The following is a 21,017-nucleotide window of genomic DNA, read 5'->3' as shown; positions in this document are numbered from 1 at the left end:
CCCCTGGCCACACACCAGGCCACCCACCTGGCCACACACCTGGCCACACCACTGGCCACACCCCTGACCACACACCTGGCCACACCAATGGCCACACCCCTGAACACACCTGGCCACACCCCTGACCACACATCAGGCCACACACCTGACCACACCCCTGGCCACACACCTGGCCACACACCTGGCTACATCCCTGGCCACACACCTGGCCACACCCCTGGCCACACACCAGGCCACCCACCTGGCCACACCACTGGCCACACCCCTGAACACACCTGGCCACACCCCTGACCACACATCAGGCCACACACCTGACCACACCCCTGGCCACACACCTGGCTACATCCCTGACCACACACCTGGCCACACCCCTGAACACACACCTGGCCACACCCCTCATTCTCAACCCAAGGTTATTATTGTTAAGGACGACCTCTAAACTTAATATAAATATATATATTAGTTAACCGCCATGTTGGAGGTCTGAGGTCCGCACCTCGTAAGTGCTGAGTGACTCCTGACCCACCATCATAGGGACGATCTGAGGTCCGCACCTCGTAAGTGCCGAGTGACTCCTGACCCACCACCATAGGGACGATCTGAGGTCCGCACCTCGTAAGTGCCGAGTGACTCCTGACCCACCACCATAGGGACGATCTGAGGTCCGCACCTCGTAAGTGCCGAGTGACTCCTGACCCTGAGCTGAGGTAATGTATATAAATGAATAAATGTCTATTAACGATGTCGTTTAGTGAACTACCACTTACGGGCTATTCATGCCCGTGCCACCACTTAAAGTGGGTTAATCATCATCAACCAATCTAACGTTAAGTATATCACAACGAATAAATAACTTAGTCCGTAGTGTGGCCAAGGTTGTGATTTGCTTAACCGATCACGTAAACTGTTTGCGCTGGCAGTTGGTCGCCGGGGGTGCCAGAGTAAGCCTTTGTTCAAATTAACGTTTGGTTAATTAATTTCGATTTTCATTACTTTTACCGATGTGTTAACACATAACAATAATTATATATTAATTGTATTTAAATATATGATAATTGAGGAATTTACGTTCTAATAATTGTTTACTCCCAACAACAGCACAAATGGCACAGACTGTTCACTCGGCGAGGAGAACACTGACCACCAGAGTTGAGTGGATCCAACATTACCATTTCCAGCAGGAACAACTACGACTACCAGCCCACCTACCAATCAATATTCACGGTACCAAGCTCTATACATAACAACCACACTAACAGTTGTGAGACACGCGAGCCACAACAACCTGGTGATCCAGCCCATCACATATTGAACCACAACATACAAAGAGCTTGATCATTCATGCCTTCAAACTTCTCCATGAACAACTTTTAAACGTACACGAGATATCCATACAATAGGTTCCTGCTCACCGCGGAATACTCCACAATGAACTCGTAGAAGAATTAACCAAAGCGATGCACGCTACGACCCACAACAGCCAGGTTCCCCCACATAACACGAAAAGAAACCCCAAAATCCACCATCAGCCAAGACTTGACAGCGATATAGAACACAATGCTTCCGGGCACGCTATGGAAGCATGGGGCAAGACCTGGGGCCAGATTCACGAAAGAACTTAAGCAAGCACTTACGAACGTCTACATCTTTCCTCAATCTTTGACGGCTTTGGTTACATTTATTAAACAGTTTACAAGCATGAAAACTTTTCATTCAACTGTTGTTATTGTTATAAACAGCCTCCTGGTGCTTCGGAGCTCATTAGCTGTTTAATAATTGTAAACAAAGCCGCCAAAGATTGAGAAAAGATGTACAGGTTCGTAAGTGCTTGCGTGAATCTGGCTCCTGGCAAACTTGTAAACACGCCAGGCATAACAAATACAGAAATAGCTCTAACAATGACCCAAGCTGGGACGCACCAAGCTATAGCACCACACAGCTATAATGACAGGACCAACGTAAATAAACTTGGCATCCACTACCAGGTTCTAGAGACAATTCATCATACACGGAGCCGGTCGGCCGAGCGGACAGCACACTGGACTTGTGATCCTGTGGTCCCGGGTTCGATCCCGGGCGACGGCGAGAAACAATGGGCAGAGTTTCTTTCACCCTAAGCCCCTGTTACCAAGCAGTAAAATAGGTACCTGGGTGTTAGTCAGCTGTCACGGGCTGCTTCCTGGGGGTGGAGGCCTGGTCGAGGACCGGGCCGCGGGGACACTAAAGCCCCGAAATCATCTCAAGATAAGAAGATCTCAAGAGATACACTCCAACTCGTTGCGTATATAAAGGCCGAACAAACCTAACCGGGCACCCGAGAAATAGAAAACGGGACATCCCGTTAATATTGCGAGCTGCTGCTATAATATATACATCATATTTTGACGTAGAGGGAGTTATACGTCAAAATGCTATGTACAGTTCGAGAATACAGATACACACACACACCACCTGGACAATCCTACATAGAAAACGTAACCCGAACAACAGCAACAATCAGGAGACGCCATCAACACAACAATCAAGCCCTGGCGGCCAGGAGCAGCAAGTCTAACTATAAACAACAACACTGAAGCCTCGCCACAACACTGAAGCCTCGCCACAACACTGAAGCCTCGCTACAACACTGAAGCCTCGCTACAACACTGAAGCCTCGCCACAACACTGAAGCCTCGCCACAACACTGAAGCCTCGCCACAACACTGACCGGCCACCGTGACGCGCCTCCTAGCATCACCACGCGTGCAGCCAGCGGGGTGGGGAGGAGAAAAACCTTCACGCAAACTGCACCTATCGCAAACCACCATCGATACTTGTGTGCGACGGAACGATGGTTAATTGATGCCGGCAACACCCTCCAGACATGACACTTAGAAGGACCAAGGTCGAGCTCGAGAAACTCAGGAACCTGTATACCAGTAGATTGAGGGTTGAGAGGCGGGACCAAAGAGCCAAAGCTCAACCCCCGCAAGCACAACTTGATGAGTACGCGTCATCTAGAGGAACTACACCTTCGCTTCTCGGTGTTTACCTTAATTCTGGACAAACGTACACTAGGCTGGATTCGTGGCCTAGTCGATTAAGGCAGCATCTGGGATCCTCTCAGACGTAGGTTCGAACCCTCATCACGGCCCTTGTGGATGTGTACACTTGCTGGTTGGTCAGTAAGCTACTGTTGTGGCCATAATAGATCCCTCCAGAGGATGAAAGACCTTAAGGTCTCAAGGGGCCTGAAGCCTTTCTCGCTAATGATATGAAATAATGTATATGAAAGGGATATGCTAGTCATGGCCATCAACAAGGCCTCTTATTCAACCGATATAAGCAATAAATAAAATGTTAATAAAAGGTAAAACCTTTAGATGAATTTACATGTATAAAGAGCCGTTACTTACAAGGGTCAGTCACAAGCCCCAAGATCACATTCCTCACTTAAATTTTAAGTAACGAATCGTCTCTATGGTCAATACGTTATTTACAAGTAAACGTTACTCTAATATTGATACGTCTCTTCAGCCTCGTCACCGCTTGTATCTCTTCAACTACATAATTTCCGTTGCCGGGGACAGGAAGCCTCCTAGACCTACCGATCTTCCCTTGAAGGAGTAAGGCCAACGACTGACCTCTTCCGGCATGCACCCCACAACAGTCGACAAACTCCCAGGTACCTGTTTACTGATATCTAAACAGTAACATTTGGTAAACATAAATAGCTACTAAAAGTGCCTGTTCAATATTTATATTGAATTGCCATTTTGAAAATAATTTTGCGTAGTCGGAGGTTAAAGGTGGTGGTCACAGAAAACAGTTTGCATGGCGCGGTAACAGAAAACGATAACCATTCCACAGAAGAGAGACTATTTAATTCAGTGACTAAAGGGTTTGCAACAACAACAACATGAGATATAGGACAAGACACCCCGAGGAGCGAGCGGGAAGTGGGGGATAGAGAAAGAATAAGTGGGAGGTTTTAAGGAAGAAGCTGTAGTATGAGGAAGAAGCTGTAGTATGAGAAAAAGAGCCAGGGCTTGACCCAGCTGCGGGACTTTATAATATAGCTATACACGGAGACTTCCACAGTCTCCATGGTGTAGTGGTAAGACACTCGCCTGGCGTTTCGTAAGCGCTTTGTCATGGGTTCGTATCCTGGCCGGGGAGGATTTACTGGGCGCAATTCCTTAACTGTAGCCTCTGTTTAACGCAACAGTAAAATGAGTACTTGGTTGTAACAAGGATTCTTCGCGGCAGGGGATCGTATTCCAGGGACCTGCCCGAAACGCTACGCGTACTAGTGGCTGTACAAGAATGTAACAACTCTTGTATATATCTCAAAAAAAAAACGCACAAAAAAAAATATGATGCTTTACGACAACACCACGAATGCCCGGCGGCAGGGGACAGCCCAGCCCACCGCAGTAGCACCAGCCACATCTCAGGTCACAGTGTATACTAAACTAACATGTAAAGCGGGGCGAGGTCCCTGAGTTTACTGACGAGCTCAGACGAACAACGAACACCGCATGGACTACACCAATTTAATAATAAAATACATCAATGTACATAATATATATCAATGTACAAAATACATCACTCAGTACAATAAGTAGGAAAATACAAATATGGAATGGGTATAAGAGGAGAACAATTAATAATTCACATCAGCAGTTGTCAGCCAGGCTGAAAGTATTAAGTATGGTGAGAGAGCCAGGCTGAAAGTATTAAGTATGGTGAGAGAGCCAGGCTGAAAGTATTAAGTATGGTGAGAGAGCCAGGCTGAAAGTATTAAGTATGGTGAGAGAGCCAGGCTCAAAGTATTAAGTATGGTGAGAGAGCCAGGCTGAAAGTATTAAGTATGGTGAGAGAGCCAGGCTGAAAGTATTAAGTATGGTGAGAGAGGAGGCGGCTACCAGCACGAGGCTCGCCCGCTAGCAACACGTTGGCATTATATAATGATTAACTTTACAATTTATTGATGATGAGGACTAAACACAAATTATAAAGTAATTATGGTTGATATCATTGGTGGCTTAAAACACACACACTCACATTTTACGAATAGTTTAGAGATATTTATTTATTTTCTCATAATAATTATTATTAAATAAATCAATAATAAGTATTTTGCTTAATTTCTATTCTTGGGTGCCAGGTTAGGTTAGGTTGTTGTTATATATTCAGCTACTCGGAACAAGTTCCAAGTAGCACGGGCTATGGTGAGCCCGTAACTTACCTGGCACAGGAGCGGGACTGTGTCTATGTTAGGTTAGGTTCAGGGTCGTCATTTATGTGACGTTGTGGCAATTGGGGAGGACGGGCTGCTAGATGAATAGGTCAGGTGTAGCCTAAATTGTTGTGTTAACTGGATATATTTATGTATTACGGGGTCACCATAGCCTGTGCTACATAGACACTTCGTTCTGAGTAGCTAAATCTAAAACAACAACAACAACATGGAGATATTGATGCTATTCTTCGACTACTGGATATTTTGTATGTAGTGAGAGGTCTGCTACGCATGATATGTGGTCCATGTTGATGGGCACTTTGAGGGGTGATAAGTTCTGGTTTGATATTTACTCTAGCGCTAAGATTTCTAAAACAGAGGAGGAGTGTATGATGAATTGTCTCTAGAACCTGGCAGTGGATGTCAAGTTTATTTACGTTGGTCCTGTCATTATAGCTGTGTGGTGCTATAGCTTGGTGCGTCCCAGCTTGGGTCATTGTTAGGCCTATTTCTGTATTTGTTATGCCTGGCGTGTTTACAAGTTTGCCAGGAGCCAGATTCACGCAAGCACTTACGAACCTGTACATCTTTTCTCAATCTTTGGCGGCTTTATTTCCAATTATTAAACCCAACCACTTGGGCTGGACGGTAGAGCGACGGTCTCGCTTCATGTAGGTCGGCGTTCAATCCCCGACCATCCAAGTGGTTGGGCATCATTCCTTACCCCCCCCCCCCGTCCCATCCCAAATCCTTATCCTGACCTCTTCCCAGTGCTATATAGTCGTAATGGCTTGGCGTTTTCCCCTTGATATATTTTATTTTTTACTTCAATTATTAAACAGTTAATGAGCTCCGAAGCACCAGGAGGCTGTTTATAACAATAACAACAGTGGATTGGGAAGTTTTCATGCTTGTAAACTGTTTAATAAATGTAACCAAAGCCGTCAAAGATTGAAAAAAGATGTACACGCTCGTAAGTGCTTGCGTAAGTGCTTTCGTGAATCTGGCCCCAGGTCTTGCCCGATGCTTCCATAGTGTGCCGGGGAGCACTGTGTGTTCTATATCGCTGTCAAGTCTTGGCTGATGGTGGATTTTAGGGCTTCTTTTCGTGATATGTGGGGGAACTTGGCTGTTGTGGGTTGAAGCGTGCATCGCTTTGGTTGATTCTTCTACGAGTTCATTGTGGAGTATTCCGCGGTGAGCAGGAACCTATTGTATGGATATCTCGTGTTCGTTTGACAGTTGTTCATAGAGAAGATTGAAGGCATGAATGATGAAGCTCTTTGTATGTTGTGGTTCAATATGTGATGGGCTGGATCACCAGGTTGTTGTGGCTCGCGTGTCTCACAACTGTTAGTGTGGTTGTTATGTATAGAGCTTGGTACCGTGAATATTGATTGGTAGGTGGGCTGGTGACTCAACCTGTTCTCTAACAAATTACATCACTTTTTGCTCCCATGCGCTATGGCCAAAAATGGACGTAATTTGAAATGAAATCGGCTCACGAAAGTGACACTGTCCCATATTTTGTTGTGAGTCCTCCGGCTTACTCGGTTAGGTTAGGAGAGGAAACTTTCAATTAACGGTTTCCATGACGTTTTTGAAACCCTAGGAGAACTTCTTGCTCTCCTAACCTACCAGAGGACCCTTAACTTGCTGTATTGAAAAAAGAAAAACCCAAAACTAATTTTCAGTCATTTTTCATTTTCAAATTACGTCCATTTTTGGCCGTAGCGCATACGAGCGAAAAATGCTGTAATTAATAAGAGGACGAGTTGCCTGCTTGAAATGGTAATGTGGGATCCACTTAACTCTGATGATCAGCATTCTCCTGGCTGAGTGAACTGTCTATGCAATTTGCGCTGTTTTTTTGGGAATAAACAATTATTAGAACGTAAATTCCGCAATTATCATATATGTAAATAAAATTAATATTTAATTATTGTTATACATAGCAAATCAGTAGAAGTAATGAACATGGAAATTAATTAACCAAACGTTAATTTGAACAAAGGCTTACTCTGGCACCCCCGGCGACCAACTGCCAGCACAAACAGTTTACGTGATCGTTTAAACAAATCACAACCTTGGCCACACTACGGACTAAGTTATTTATTCGTTGTGATATCCTAAACGACATTGTGCATAGACAGTTATACCGTTCCACATCTCTCGATCACGATTCACTCAGCACTTATGAGGTGCATATCACTGACCTCCCCTGGAGCATGCCTGGAGCATACCTGTAGCATACCTGGAGCATACCTGGGGCATACCTGGAGAGAGTTTCGGGAGTTGTTCTATTCCCCGAGCCCGGTTTGAGGCCAGGCTCGACTTCTGATAACTTGGTCCAACAGGCTGTCGCAGAAGTGGCCCGCAGACCCCACATATCCACTACAGCCTGGTTGGTCAGGCACTTCTTGCAAGAACCTGTCCAACTGCCTCTTGAATACTTCCACCTTCGTTCCAGCAATATTTCTAATACTTGCTGGGAGGGTGTTGAACAGCCGTGGACCTTTGACCTTTGGTGTTGTGACAGTGCTCTCTGATTGTGCCTATGGCACCTCTACTCCTCAATGATTCAATTCTGCATTTCATTTCGTATCTTTCGCTTCAGTATGTTGTTATTCTACTGTGCAAATTTGGCACCTGGCGCTCCAGTATCTTCCATGTATATATTATTTGATACCTTTCTCGTCTCCTTTGCCGATAATACATTTTGAGAGCATTGAGACATTGAGCATTGTCCCAATAATTCAGATTTTTATCGTTTCTATGCGTGTATATGTTCTTTGTACTCCCTCAAATTCTGAGATCTCTCCTGCTCTGAAAGAGGGAAGTGAGTACCGAGCAATAACTCAAGACGGGACAGCACCAGTGATTTATATAGTGTAAGTATTGCTGTGGAGTCTTTGGATTTGAACGTTCTCATAATCCATCCTATAATTTTCCCTGGCTATATTTGCTCGGTTATGTTCACTAAATGTCAAGTCTTCAGACATCTTAATTCCCAGATCTTTTACATGTTGCTTTCCTTCTATGAGTAGGTCTTACTCTTGAGTACTATGAGTAGGTCTTACTCTTGAGTACTATGAGTAGGTCTTACTCTTGAGTACTATGAGTAGGTCTTACTCTTGAGTACTATGAGTAGGTCTTACTCTTGAGTACTATGAGTAGGTCTTACTCTTGAGTACTATGAGTAGGTCTTACTCTTGAGTACTATGAGTAGGTCTTACTCTTGAGTACTATGAGTAGGTCTTACTCTTGAGTACTATGAGTAGGTCTTACTCTTGAGTTCTATGAGTAGGTCTTACTCTTGAGTACTATGAGTAGGTCTTACTCTTGAGTACTATGAGTAGGTCTTACTCTTGAGTACTATGAGTAGGTCTTACTCTTGAGTACTATGAGTAGGTCTTACTCTTGAGTACTATGAGTAGGTCTTACTCTTGAGTACTATGAGTAGGTCTTACTCTTGAGTACTATGAGTAGGTCTTACTCTTAAGTACTATGAGTAGGTCTTACTCTTGAGTACTATGAGGAGGTCTTACTCTTGAGTACTATGAGTACTCTTACAGGAGTGCTCAGTGTGAGAGAGCGTCACTCTAACGAGGCTGAGAGTTTGACGCCCTTGGCACGATTCGGTCCATATGTCGCCACATATTACAGCATGTCCCTACATGTCGCCACATGTCGCCACATATCACCAGTGTCCCTACATAAAGCCGCCAGGGGAGAGTGCTCCTACAGGGAGGGGCTAGCGGACCCCTAAGGCAAGGGGGGGGGGGAAGTGAGGTATATAATAAGGGGAAAAATACAATTAAAATGGTAATTAAAAATTCCTTATGAGATTGTGTGTCATGAATACTTCCCCTGGAAGATGTAAAGAGACAGCACTCAGGTGACAGGTAGCTGGTGACAGGTGACAGGTGCCTGGTGACAGGTGACAGGTGACAGGAGGCTGGTTACAGGAGACAGGAGGCTGGTGAGAGGAGACAGGTGCCTGGTGACAGGTGACAGGAGGCTGGTGACAGGTGACAGGAGACTGGTGACAGGTGACAGGAGACTGGTGACAGGTGACAGGAGACTGGTGACAGGTGACAGGTGCCTGTTGACAGGTGACAGGAGGCTGGTGACAGGAGACAGGTGCCTGGTGACAGGAGACAGGTGCCTGGTGACAGGTGACAGGAGGCTGGTGACAGGTGACAGGTGGCTGGTGACAGGAAACGGGTTGCTAGTGACTGAAGACAGGTGGCAGAAGACAGGTGGCTGTTGACAGGAGGCTATAGTGACTGGTGTCATGTCACTGCATCAAATGACAGTGTCAAGCCACAGTTTCAAATCACAGTGTCAATTCACTCGACAGCAGAGACTGCAAAATTTTTGAAGATCTCCTAACAATCCTTTTCTCAGACTTGTGCTTCCGGTAACCCAACCAGGTTATTTATTTAACGTTTAAACTCAAACTAGATAGAACCATTATGTCAACAGTATTGAACACAGGAGAAATATTAACTGCCTCACTTGTAGCGTGTAGAGTAAATACTCTTAAAGGTTTACCACCTGAGCGAACTTGGTGGACCACCAGAGGAGGTCGCTCACAACACAAGACGCTCAGTTATTAGAAATTTATGATAGCAGCTCCATGCTTGTTGAATAGGTAAATAGATGTTATCTGTAACCAGTCAGATCCCGTCTTAATTCAGTTGTGTGTGAGAGAGAGAGAGAGAGAGAGAGAGAGAGAGAGAGAGAGAGAGAGAGAGAGAGAGAGAGAGAGAGAGAGAGAGAGAGAGAGAGAGAGAGAGAGAGAGAGAGAGAGAGAGAGAGAGAGAGAGAGAGAGAGAGAGGGGGGGGGGGGGGGGGGGGGGGGGGGGGCAGGCCAGCAGCTTCCACCCCTCACAAAACCTTTCCCCGCGCACCGATCACTAAGTACCTCAATCACACTAATTGAAAATTCCATTGAAGCAATTATCCTTATGGACTATAGCGTAAAATTTAGAAACAATCCTATCAACTCTTCTCATTTTTCTCTTCATCAGTTTCCAGTCGCACGTTCCTGGCCAGCCCCGTTCCTGGCCAGTCCCGTTCCTGGCCAGCCCCGTTCCTGGCCAGCCCCGTTCCTGACCAGCCCCGTTCCTGTCCAGCCCCGTTCCTGGCCAGTCCCGTTCCTGGCCAGCCCCGTTCCTGGCCAGCCCCGTTCCTGGCCAGTCTCGTTCCTGGCCAGCCCCGTTCCTAGCCAGCCCCGTTCCTGGCCAGCCCGTTCCTGGCCAGCCCCGTTCCTGGCCAGTCCCGTTCCTGGCCACCCTGTTGCTGGCCACCCTGTTGCTGGCCACCCTGTTGCTGGCCACCCTGTTGCTGGCCACTCTGTTGCTGGCCACCCTGTTGCTGGCCACCCAGTTGCTGGCCACCCTGTTGCTGGCCACCCTGTTGCTGGCCACCCTGTTCCTGGCCACCCTGTTGCTGGCCACCCTGTTGCTGGCCACCCAGTTGCTGGCCACCCTGTTGCTGGCCACCCTGTTGCTGGCCACCCTGTTGCTGGCCACCCAGTTGCTGGCCACCCTGTTGCTGGCCACCCTGTTGCTGGCCACCCTGTTGCTGGCCACCCAGTTGCTGGCCACCCTGTTGCTGGCCACCCTGTTGCTGGCCACCCTGTTGCTGGCCACCCAGTTGCTGGCCACCCTGTTGCTGGCCACCCTGTTGCTGGCCACCCTGTTGCTGGCCACCCTGTTGCTGGCCACTCTGTTGCTGGCCACCCTGTTGCTGGCCACCCTGTTGCTGGCCACCCTGTTGCTGGCCACCCTGTTGCTGGCCACCCTGTTGCTGGCCACCCTGTTCCTGGCCACCCTGTTGCTGGCCACCCTGTTGCTGGCCACCCTGTTGCTGGCCACCCTGTTGCTGGCCACGCTGTTGCTGGCCACCCTGTTGCTGGCCACCCTGTTGCTGGCCACCCTGTTGCTGGCCACCCTGTTGCTGGCCACCCTGTTGCTGGCCACCCTGTTGCTGGCCACTCTGTTGCTGGCCACCCTGTTGCTGGCCACCCTGTTGCTGGCCACCCTATTGCTGGCCACCCTGTTGCTGGCCACCCTGTTGCTGGCCACCCTGTTGCTGGCCACTCTGTTGCTGGCCACCCTGTTGCTGGCCACCCTGTTGCTGGCCACCCTGTTGCTGGCCACCCTGTTGCTGGCCACCCTGTTGCTGGCCACCGTGTTGCTGGCCACCCTGTTGCTGGCCACTCTGTTGCTGGCCACCCTGTTGCTGGCCACTCTGTTGCTGGCCACCCTGTTGCTGGCCACCCTGTTGCTGGACACTCTGTTGCTGGCCACCCTGTTGCTGGCCACCCTGTTGCTGGCCACCCTGTTGCTGGCCACCCTGTTGCTGGCCACTCTGTTGCTGGCCACCCTGTTGCTGGCCACCCTGTTGCTGGCCACCCTGTTGTTGGCCACCCTGTTGCTGGCCACCCTGTTGCTGGCCACTCTGTTGCTGGCCACCCTGTTGCTGGCCACCCTGTTGCTGGCCACCCTGTTCCTGGCCACCCTGTTGCTGGCCACCCTGTTGCTGGCCACCCTGTTGCTGGCCACTCTGTTGCTGGCCACCCTGTTGCTAGCCACCCTGTTGCTGGCCACCCTGTTGCTGGCCACCCTGTTGCTGGCCACCCTGTTGCTGGCCACCCTGTTGCTGGCCACTCTGTTGCTGGCCACCCTGTTGCTGGCCACCCAGTTGCTGGCCACTCTGTTACTGGCCACCCTGTTGCTGGCCACTCTGTTGCTGGCCACCCTGTTGCTGGCCACCCTGTTGCTGGCCACTCTGTTGCTGGCCACCCTGTTGCTGGCCACCCTGTTGCTGGCCATCCTGTTGCTGGCCACTCTGTTGCTGGCCACCCTGTTGCTGGCCTACCTGCCGTTCTCAGGTGAACATTTCGGGCTCAAAAAAGGGCTTTGCTAACTAAGATCAAATATCGTGAACATGTGATGCGGTCGACCCACTCCAGTGGTGTGGTGCTGTGGAGGGTCAGTGGTGTGGTGCTGTGGAGGGTCAGTGGTGTGGTGCTGTGGAGGGTCAGTGGTGTGGTGCTGTGGAGGGTCAGTGGTGTGGTGCTGTGGAGGGTCAGTGGTGTGGTGCTGTGGAGGGTCAGTGGTGTGGTGCTGTGGAGGGTCAGTGGTGTGGTGCTGTGGAGGGCCAGTGGTGTGGTGCTGTGGAGGGTCTGTGGTGTGGTGCTGTGGAGGGTCAGTGGTGTGGTGCTGTGGAGGGTCAGTGGTATGGTGCTGTGGAGGGTCAGTGGTGTGGTGCTGTGGAGGGTCAGTGGTGTGGTGCTGTGGAGGGCCAGTGGTGTGGTGCTGTGGAGGGTCAGTGGTGTGGTGCTGTGGAGGGTCAGTGGTGTGGTGCTGTGGAGGGTCAGTGGTGTGGTGCTGTGGAGGGTCAGTGGTGTGGTGCTGTGGAGGGTCAGTGGTGTGGTGCTGTGGAGGGTCAGTGGTGTGGTGCTGTGGAGGGTCAGTGGTGTGGTGCTGTGGAGGGTCAGTGGTGTGGTGCTGTGGAGGGTCAGTGGTGTGGTGCTGTGGAGGGTCAGTGGTGTGGTGCTGTGGAGGGCCAGTGGTGTGGTGCTGTGGAGGGTCTGTGGTGTGGTGCTGTGGAGGGTCAGTGGTGTGGTGCTGTGGAGGGTCAGTGGTGTGGTGCTGTGGAGGCTCAGTGGTGTGGTGCTGTGGAGGGTCTGTGGTGTGGTGCTGTGGAGGGTCAGTGGTGTGGTGCTGTGGAGGGTCAGTGGTGTGGTGCTGTGGAGGGCCAGTGGTGTGGTGCTGTGGAGGGTCAGTGGTGTGGTGCTGTGGAGGGTCAGTGGTGTGGTGCTGTGGAGGGCCAGTGGTGTGGTGCTGTGGAGGGTCAGTGGTGTGGTGCTGTGGAGGGTCAGTGGTGTGGTGCTGTGGAGGGTCAGTGGTGTGGTGCTGTGGAGGGTCAGTGGTGTGGTGCTGTGGAGGGTCAGTGGTGTGGTGCTGTGGAGGGTCTGTGGTGTGGTGCTGTGGAGGGTCAGTGGGATGGGGCTGAAGAGAACACAAAGAAGAAGAGGGTTTGTCTTTAGCCAACAATGGCTGCAAGAGTCAGATAAGAGAATTAGCTGTGATTCTGAGAAAGTTATGGTCAGCTGGTTGTGTGTGTGTGTGTGTGTGTGTGTGTGTGTGTGTGTGTGTGTGTGTGTGTGTGTGTGTGTGTGTGTGTGTGTGCCTCTGGTGTTAGATCTCAAGTTATGTCCACTCCTAAGTCTTTCTCCTTTTCAGAAGTTGAAATTGCCTGCCTTTCATCCTGGATATGCTGGATTTGAGTTTTTTTTTTTTTTGTTGCAACATGTCTCTTCGTAACATTACATTTGTCGGGGTTGAAGTCTATTAGCCATTTGTATCACTCCATTTCAGGATATTATCTAGTTTCATCTTGAAATGTATTGCAATCCTCATCAGTTCTGATGCGCCTCAAGAAAGTTTAGCATCGTTGAGCAAACTTGGATAAGAATGAGATGCACTCCCGACCGTCTGTGCTACACTCATTACCTCTCCATTCTGATAGTTCTCCTCCTACTCTTTGTCTTCTTCCTGATAGTAGAAGACAAAGTACTGATAGGTACTCCTTCTCCCACTTTGGCACTTTTTCCAATACACCTACAGCCTGTTTTTTGACTTTGCATACAAGAATCGCTTGGGAGGAACAGTGTCAAAAGCTTTCTGCCAATCCTGGAAAATGCAGTCTGCCCTCTCTCTCTCTCTCCTGTTTGAATGTTGTCACCTTCTCACAGAACTCTGGTAAGTTGGTTAAGCAAGATTTTACTTGGTTGAATCCGTGTTGATGCTTGGAAACAACATTTATATGTTCTAAATGATCGACACGTCTTTGTTTATTGATCTTTCCAATATCATAAAGAAAATACTTGTTGGTGATACTGGTCTGTAGTTCAATGGTTCCTGTCTTGTTCCTTTATTGAGCTGGACAGGAGAGTTTCTTGAGAGAGAGAGAGAGAGAGAGAGAGAGAGAGAGAGAGAGAGAGAGAGAGAGAGAGAGAGAGAGAAAGAGAGAGAGAGAGAGAGAGAGAGAGAGAGAGAGAGAGAGAGAGAGAGAGAGAGAGAGAGAGAGAGAGAGAGAGAGAGAGAGAGAGAGACCATTAGATCATCGAAAGTTAGAAAAAGCGGGGTAAAATAACTTATTATTATTATTTTCTACCACAGACGTGGCCACACATTTACAATGCTAACCAGCATATATACATTTTCTTCTGTCCTCCATGGACAGGGTGAGAGATCTGTTAAACATGTAGTTCAGGGATTTATTGAACAGACACAAAGTAATTATAGTGCTTTTAAAATGCTAATCTAACCTACATACATATATACACAGACTTACTTCTGTCCTATATACACCGTGTTCGAGATATCTCTTGACAGTGGAGGGAGATATCTTTTGACTAGCTGCTATAGAAACTAGTGTGTTATTAAACACTTATATCCACTGAAGGTGATGAAGATGCTTTTACAAACACAGGTTACAGTTACTTAGCATACATGGTATAACTGTTGCATTACATGGGCAGTCAGTCTTGGGTACAAGTTCAGCATATCATCAAGTGTTCCAGTACTTTAAATATTGTCTACAGAGTTCAGCATATATAAACCCAGAGGGAGGAGGGGGGGGAGGGGGTAGAAAGCAGTATGGATAACAGGTCTATCTACTACGACAGGTCTATCGTGTAGGGATATATGTATCAGGGAAATAGCAAATGCCCACACACACACACACACACACGGGGGCCTCGTAGCCTGGTGGATAGCGCGCAGGACTCGTAATTCTGTGGCGCGGGTTCGATTCCCGCACGAGGCAGAAACAAATGGGCAAAGTTTCTTTCACCCTAAGTGCCCCTGTTACCTAGCAGTAAATAGGTACCTGGGAGTTAGTCAGCTGTCACGGGCTGCTTCCTGGGGTGTGTGTGTGTGTGTGGTGTGGAAAAAAAAAAAAAAAAAAAAAAAAAAAAAAAAAAAAAAAAAAAAAAAAAAAAAAAAAAAAAAAGTAGTTAGTAAACAGTTGATTGACAGTTGAGAGGCGGGCCGAAAGAGCACAACTAGTAAACACACACACACACACACACACCCACACAAACACCCCCCACACCCCCCACACCCACATACACACCCACACACACACACCCCCACACCCACACACACACACACACCACACACCCACCCACACCCACCCACACACCTGCCCTCCCCCACACAGACGGTGGGGGGCAGTAATGAAGGCCGTACTCACAGGTGACGCCCCTCTCGAGGTCCTCGTAGTAGGAGCAGCGGGCGAGGTCCCCCAGCACAGGGGGAGGGGAGGCGGGCCAAGGGCCTCACGCTCCGCAGGCGGGAGGTGATCGCCGACACGTCCACCTCGCTCCTCTCCTCCGGCCTGTAGGACGACACCACTCCGTCAGGCACCAGTTATCACCCGGCCGTGGGGAAGGGGGGGGGGGGAGGATTACTGGGGGGAGGGATTACTGGGGAGGGATTACTGGGGGAGGGATTACCGGGGGATTAGTGGGGGAGGGATTACTGGGGAGAAGGATTACTGGGGAGGGATTAATGGGGGGTTACTGGGGGAGGGATTAATGGGGAGGGATTAATAGGGGGGTTACTGGGGGAGGGATTACTGGGGAGGAATTACTGGAGGGGATTAGTGGAGGAGGAATTCCTGGGGGGAGGGATTACTGGGGGGAGGGATTACTGGGGGAGGAATTACTGGGGGAGGGATTACTAGGGGAAGGGATTACTGGAGAGAATTTACTGGGGGGAGGGATTAGTGGGGGGAGGGATTAGTGGGGGGAGGGATTAGTGGGGGGGAGGGATTACTGGGGGAGGGATTACTGGGGAGAGGGATTACTGGGGGAGGGATTACTGGGGGATGGAAGGGAGGATGGGAAGGGGGAGTTGAGAAGTCTTCCCCTATTCTCTCATGCACCGGAAACTCTTTCGCATATCAAAAATATTTTATTGGACGGAGGTCTTTATTTTGTGACTCGTAATTAAGAAACATGATTTTATAATGGATTTTTTTTCATAACTGAACAATTTTTGTTACATTCTCAAATATTTTGAACATGAAATTGCGTAACAAATGAATTGCAAAACGCATTTAACATGACATTATAATCGAGTGATATATATTAACAAAAAGCAAAATACACATTGCTTAAAATACGAATGATTTGACTTCCAAAGACAATATGTACACCTTAAACCAGCACAGACTTACCTTAAACCAGCACAAACTTACCTTAAACCAGCTCAGACTTTGCTTAAACCAGCACAGACTTACCTTAAACCAGCTCAGACTTTGCTTAAACCAGCACAGACTTACCTTAAACCAGCTCAGACTTTGCTTAAACCAGCACAGACTTACCTTAAACCAGCTCAGACTTTGCTTAAACCAGCACAGACTTACCTTAAACCAGCTCTGACTTTGCTTAAAGCAGCACAGACTTACCTTAAACCAGCTCAGACTTTGCTTAAACCAGCACAGACTTACCTTAAACCAGCTCAGACTTTGCTTAAACCAGCACAGACTTACCTTAAACCAGCTCAGACTTTGCTTAAACCAGCACAAACTTACCTTAAACCAGCACAGACTTACCTTAAACCAGCACAGACTTACCTTAAACCCGCTCAGACTTTGCTTAAACCAGCACAGACTTACCTTAAACCAGCTCAGACTTTGCTTAAACCAGCACAGACTTACCTTAAACCCGCTCAGACTTTGCTTAAACCAGCACAGACTTACCTTAAACCAGCTCAGACTTTGCTTAAACCAGCACAGACTTACCTTAAACCAGCTCAGACTTTGCTTAAACCAGCACAGACTTACCTTAAACCAGCTCAGACTTTGCTTAAACCAGCACAGACTTACCTTAAACCAGCTCAGACTTACCTTAAACCAGCACAGACTTACCTTAAACCAGCACAGACTTACCTTAAACCAGCACAGACTTACCTTAAACCAGCACAGACTCACCTTAAACCAACACAGACTTACCTTAAACCAGCACAGACTTACCTTAAACCAGCACAGACTTACGTTAAACCAGCACAGTCTTACCTTAAACCAGCACAGACTTACCTTAAACCAGCACAGACTTACCTTAAACCAGCACAGACTAACCTTAAACCAGCACAGACTTACCTTAAACCAGCACAGACTTACCTTAAACCAGCACAGACTTACCTTAAACCAGCAAAGACTTACCTTAAACCAACACAGACTTATCTTAAACCAGCACAGACTTACCTTAAACCAACACAGACTTACCTTAAACCAGCACAGACTAACCTTAAACCAGCACAGACTTACCTTAAACCAGCACAGACTTACCTTAAACCAGCTCAGACTTTGCTTAAACCAGCACAGACTTACCTTAAACCAGCAAAGACTTACCTTAAACCAGCACAGACTTACCTTAAACCAGCACAGACTTACCTTACACCAGCACAGACTTACCTTAAACCAGCACTGACTTACCTTAAACCAACACAGACTTACCTTAAACCAGCACAGACTTACCTTAAACCAACACAGACTTACCTTAAACCAGCAAAGACTTACCTTAAACCAACACAGACTTACCTTAAACCAGCACAGACTTACCTTAAACCAGCAAAGACTTACCTTAAACCAACACAGACTTACCTTAAACCAGCACAGACTTACCTTAAACCAACACAGACTTACCTTAAACCAGCACAGACTTACCTTAAACCAACACAGACTTACCTTAAACCAGCACAGACTTACCTTAAACCAGCACAGACTTACCTTAAACCAACACAGACTTACCTTAAACCAGCACAGACTTACCTTAAACCAGCACAGACTTACCTTAAACCAACACAGACTTACCTTAAACAAGCAAAGACTTACCTTAAACCAACACAGACTTACCTTAAACCAACACAGACTTACCTTAAACCAGCAAAGACTTACCTTAAACCAACACAGACTTACCTTAAACCAGCACAGACTTACCTTAAACCAACACAGACTTACCTTAAACCAGCACAGACTTACCTTAAACCAACACAGACTTACCTTAAACCAGCACAGACTTACCTTAAACCAGCAAAGACTTACCTTAAACCAACACAGACTTATCTTAAACCAGCACAGACTTACCTTAAACCAACACAGACTTACCTTAAACCAGCACAGACTAACCTTAAACCAGCACAGACTTACCTTAAACCAGCACAGACTTACCTTAAACCAGCACAGACTAACCTTAAACCAGCACAGACTTACCTTAAACCAGCACAGACTTACCTTAAACCAGCACAGACTTACCTTAAACCAGCACAGACTAACCTTAAACCAGCACAGACTTACCTTAAACCAGCACAGACTTACCTTAAACCAGCACAGACTTACCTTAAACTAACACAGACTTACCTTAAACCAACACAGACTTACCTTAAACCAACACAAACTTACCTTAAACCAACACAAACTTACCTTAAACCAGCACAGACTTACCTTAAACTAACACAGACTTACCTTAAACTAACACAGACTTACCTTAAACTAGCACAGACAGCTGTGGATGTATGAAGCAGTGAAGTGGATTTATTTACATATGAAGCACATGAAGGAGTACACAATACAGCCAGAAACCCTCACTGGCAACCCGTTCTCGCACTTGCTTACAGTCAATATTGACTTATTTAATAAGTGCATATGTGACATACTAATTGATTGTGAATATTTTAGTTTACCTTGAAAAGCTTCATAGAAAACACCGACCTCACCTAACCTTCTTAGTATGTTAAGCTAAGCATCTTATTGCTTCTTATTTACAATTATTTCTTAACCTATCAACGGTATAGGTTAAGTAAGAAGCTTTTCAAGGTAAACTAAAATATTCACAATCAATTAGTATGTCACATATGCACTTATTAAATAAGCCAATATTGACTATAAGCAAGTGCGAGAACGGGATGCACTGAAAGCAGCTAACGAGCCAACCACCTTGGAATGACAACGTCTGAAAACGTCAACGTTGACACAAAAGGAGCCACAGCTGAGACAACCATTTGTCTTCAAGTCTCCTGCCTACAAATCTAAAATCTGTCGCTCTGGTACAACTGGTACAAGTTCCTGCTGGAGTTCGCGGATCAGCCTGGCTGTGATGGCTATGTGATGGCCTTCTGGCTATAAAAACCGCCTCTCAGACCAGGTAATCGCTAAGGGGAAGGCTGGCCACAGGTCAGACTGAAAGAGTAACTAGAACTCTCGAAATAGTCCACAGGTAAACCAGCGCTCGATGTGTATATCGCTGTCTGTCCGGGGCTGGTAATGGTGGTGATAATGAGGAAAATTATAATGACGATGATGATAAGGATGATATATAATGACGATGATAAGGCCGGTATATAATGACGACGATGATAAGACCGATATATAATGACGACGATGATAAGACCGATATATAATGACGACGATGATAAGACCGATATATAATGACGAACGACGATGATAAGACCAATATATAATGACGACGATGATAAGACCGATATATAATGACGACGATGATAAGACCGATATATAATGACGACGCCCTCAAACTAATTCACTCAACACAACTGCCCATAAATAATGTAACTTTTTGAACATTTACAAAAGTAGTTTTGGACAGATATAATTTCGGTCTAATTTAATAACGATTCATCAACGCATTCCATTTATTTACTCATCAAAAGCCGAAAAAGAGTTATTATGTATTTTAATTAATAAATCCAACTGCCGGCTATGCTTTTTTCTAGGGGTATAAAATGGGATTGGAACTTACTGTACAAAGATTATATTCAACTTTTGGGTAATAGGTAATATCTCATTATTTTTTTTGACTTCCACACACCCCTGAGAGTCTCAGGGGTGTGTGGGGGTTGTGTTTAAGGTTCCCCCCTTAAAGTTAAGGGCTGTAGGAATGCAGGAGGTGGGACTCTGGGAGGTCCTTGGTGGTGGTGGTGGGTCGAGGTGGTCCCTAGTGGTGGTGGTGGGTCGAGGAGGTCCCTAGTGGTGGTGGTGGGTCGAGGAGGTCCCTAGGTGGTGGTGGTGGTGGGTCGAGGTGGTCCCTAGTGGTGGTGGTGGTGGGTCGAGGAGGTCCCTAGTGGTCCCTAGTGGTGGTGGTGGGTCGAGGAGGTCCCTAGTGGTGGTGGTGGGTCGAGGAGGTCCCTAGTGGTGGTGGTGGTGGGTCGAGGTGGTCCCTAGTGGTGGTGGTGGTGGGTCGAGGAGGTCCCTGGTGGTGGTGGTGGTGGGTCGAGGAGGTCCCTGGTGGTGGTGGTGGTGGGTCGAGGTGGTTCCTGGTGGTGGTGGTGGTGGTGGGTCGAGGTGGTCCCTAGTGGTGGTGGTGGGTCGAGGAGGTCCTAGTGGTGGTGGGTCGAGGTGGTCCCTAGTGGTGGTGGTGGGTCGAGGAGGTCCCTAGTGGTGGTGGTGGTGGGTCGAGGAGGTCCCTAGTGGTGGTGGTGGTGGTGGGTCGAGGAGGTCCCTGGTGGTGGTGGTGGTGGGTCGAGGTGGTCCCTAGTGGTGGTGGTGGGTCGAGGAGGTCCCTGGTGGTGGTGGTGGTGGGTCGAGGTGGTCCCTGGTGGTGGTGGTGGTGGGTCGAGGTGGTCCCTAGTGGTGGTGGTGGTGGTGGGTCGAGGTGGTCCCTGGTGGTGGTGGTGGTGGGTCGAGGTGGTCCCTGGTGGTGGTGGTGGTGGGTCGAGGTGGTCCCTGGTGATAGGTGGTGGGTCGAGGT

General features: G+C 47.9%; 2 protein-coding genes across 2 annotated transcripts; one reads left to right on the top strand and one right to left on the bottom strand.

The window, feature by feature from the left end:
* Positions 1–10,453: 10,453 nt before the first annotated feature.
* Positions 10,454–12,069, bottom strand: LOC138372501 (protein argonaute-2-like). The gene is made up of 2 exons (XM_069337973.1): positions 11,395–12,069; positions 10,454–11,260 (listed from the first exon to the last, which is right to left on the bottom strand). The coding sequence occupies exons 1-2, from the start codon at positions 12,067–12,069 to the stop codon at positions 10,454–10,456; spliced, it is 1,482 nt and encodes a 493-aa protein (XP_069194074.1).
* A 1,176-nt stretch (positions 12,070–13,245) lies between these two features.
* Positions 13,246–18,832, top strand: LOC123760480 (zonadhesin-like). The gene is made up of 2 exons (XM_045746168.2): positions 13,246–13,347; positions 16,484–18,832. The coding sequence occupies exons 1-2, from the start codon at positions 13,246–13,248 to the stop codon at positions 18,830–18,832; spliced, it is 2,451 nt and encodes an 816-aa protein (XP_045602124.2).
* Positions 18,833–21,017: the final 2,185 nt, after the last annotated feature.

The sequence above is a fragment of the Procambarus clarkii genome, chromosome 39 (assembly GCF_040958095.1).
Source record: "Procambarus clarkii isolate CNS0578487 chromosome 39, FALCON_Pclarkii_2.0, whole genome shotgun sequence".
NCBI classification, from domain to species: domain Eukaryota; kingdom Metazoa; phylum Arthropoda; class Malacostraca; order Decapoda; family Cambaridae; genus Procambarus; species Procambarus clarkii.
The sequence above is the reverse complement of the archived record's forward strand: the minus strand, read 5'-3'. Positions and strand labels throughout refer to the sequence as shown.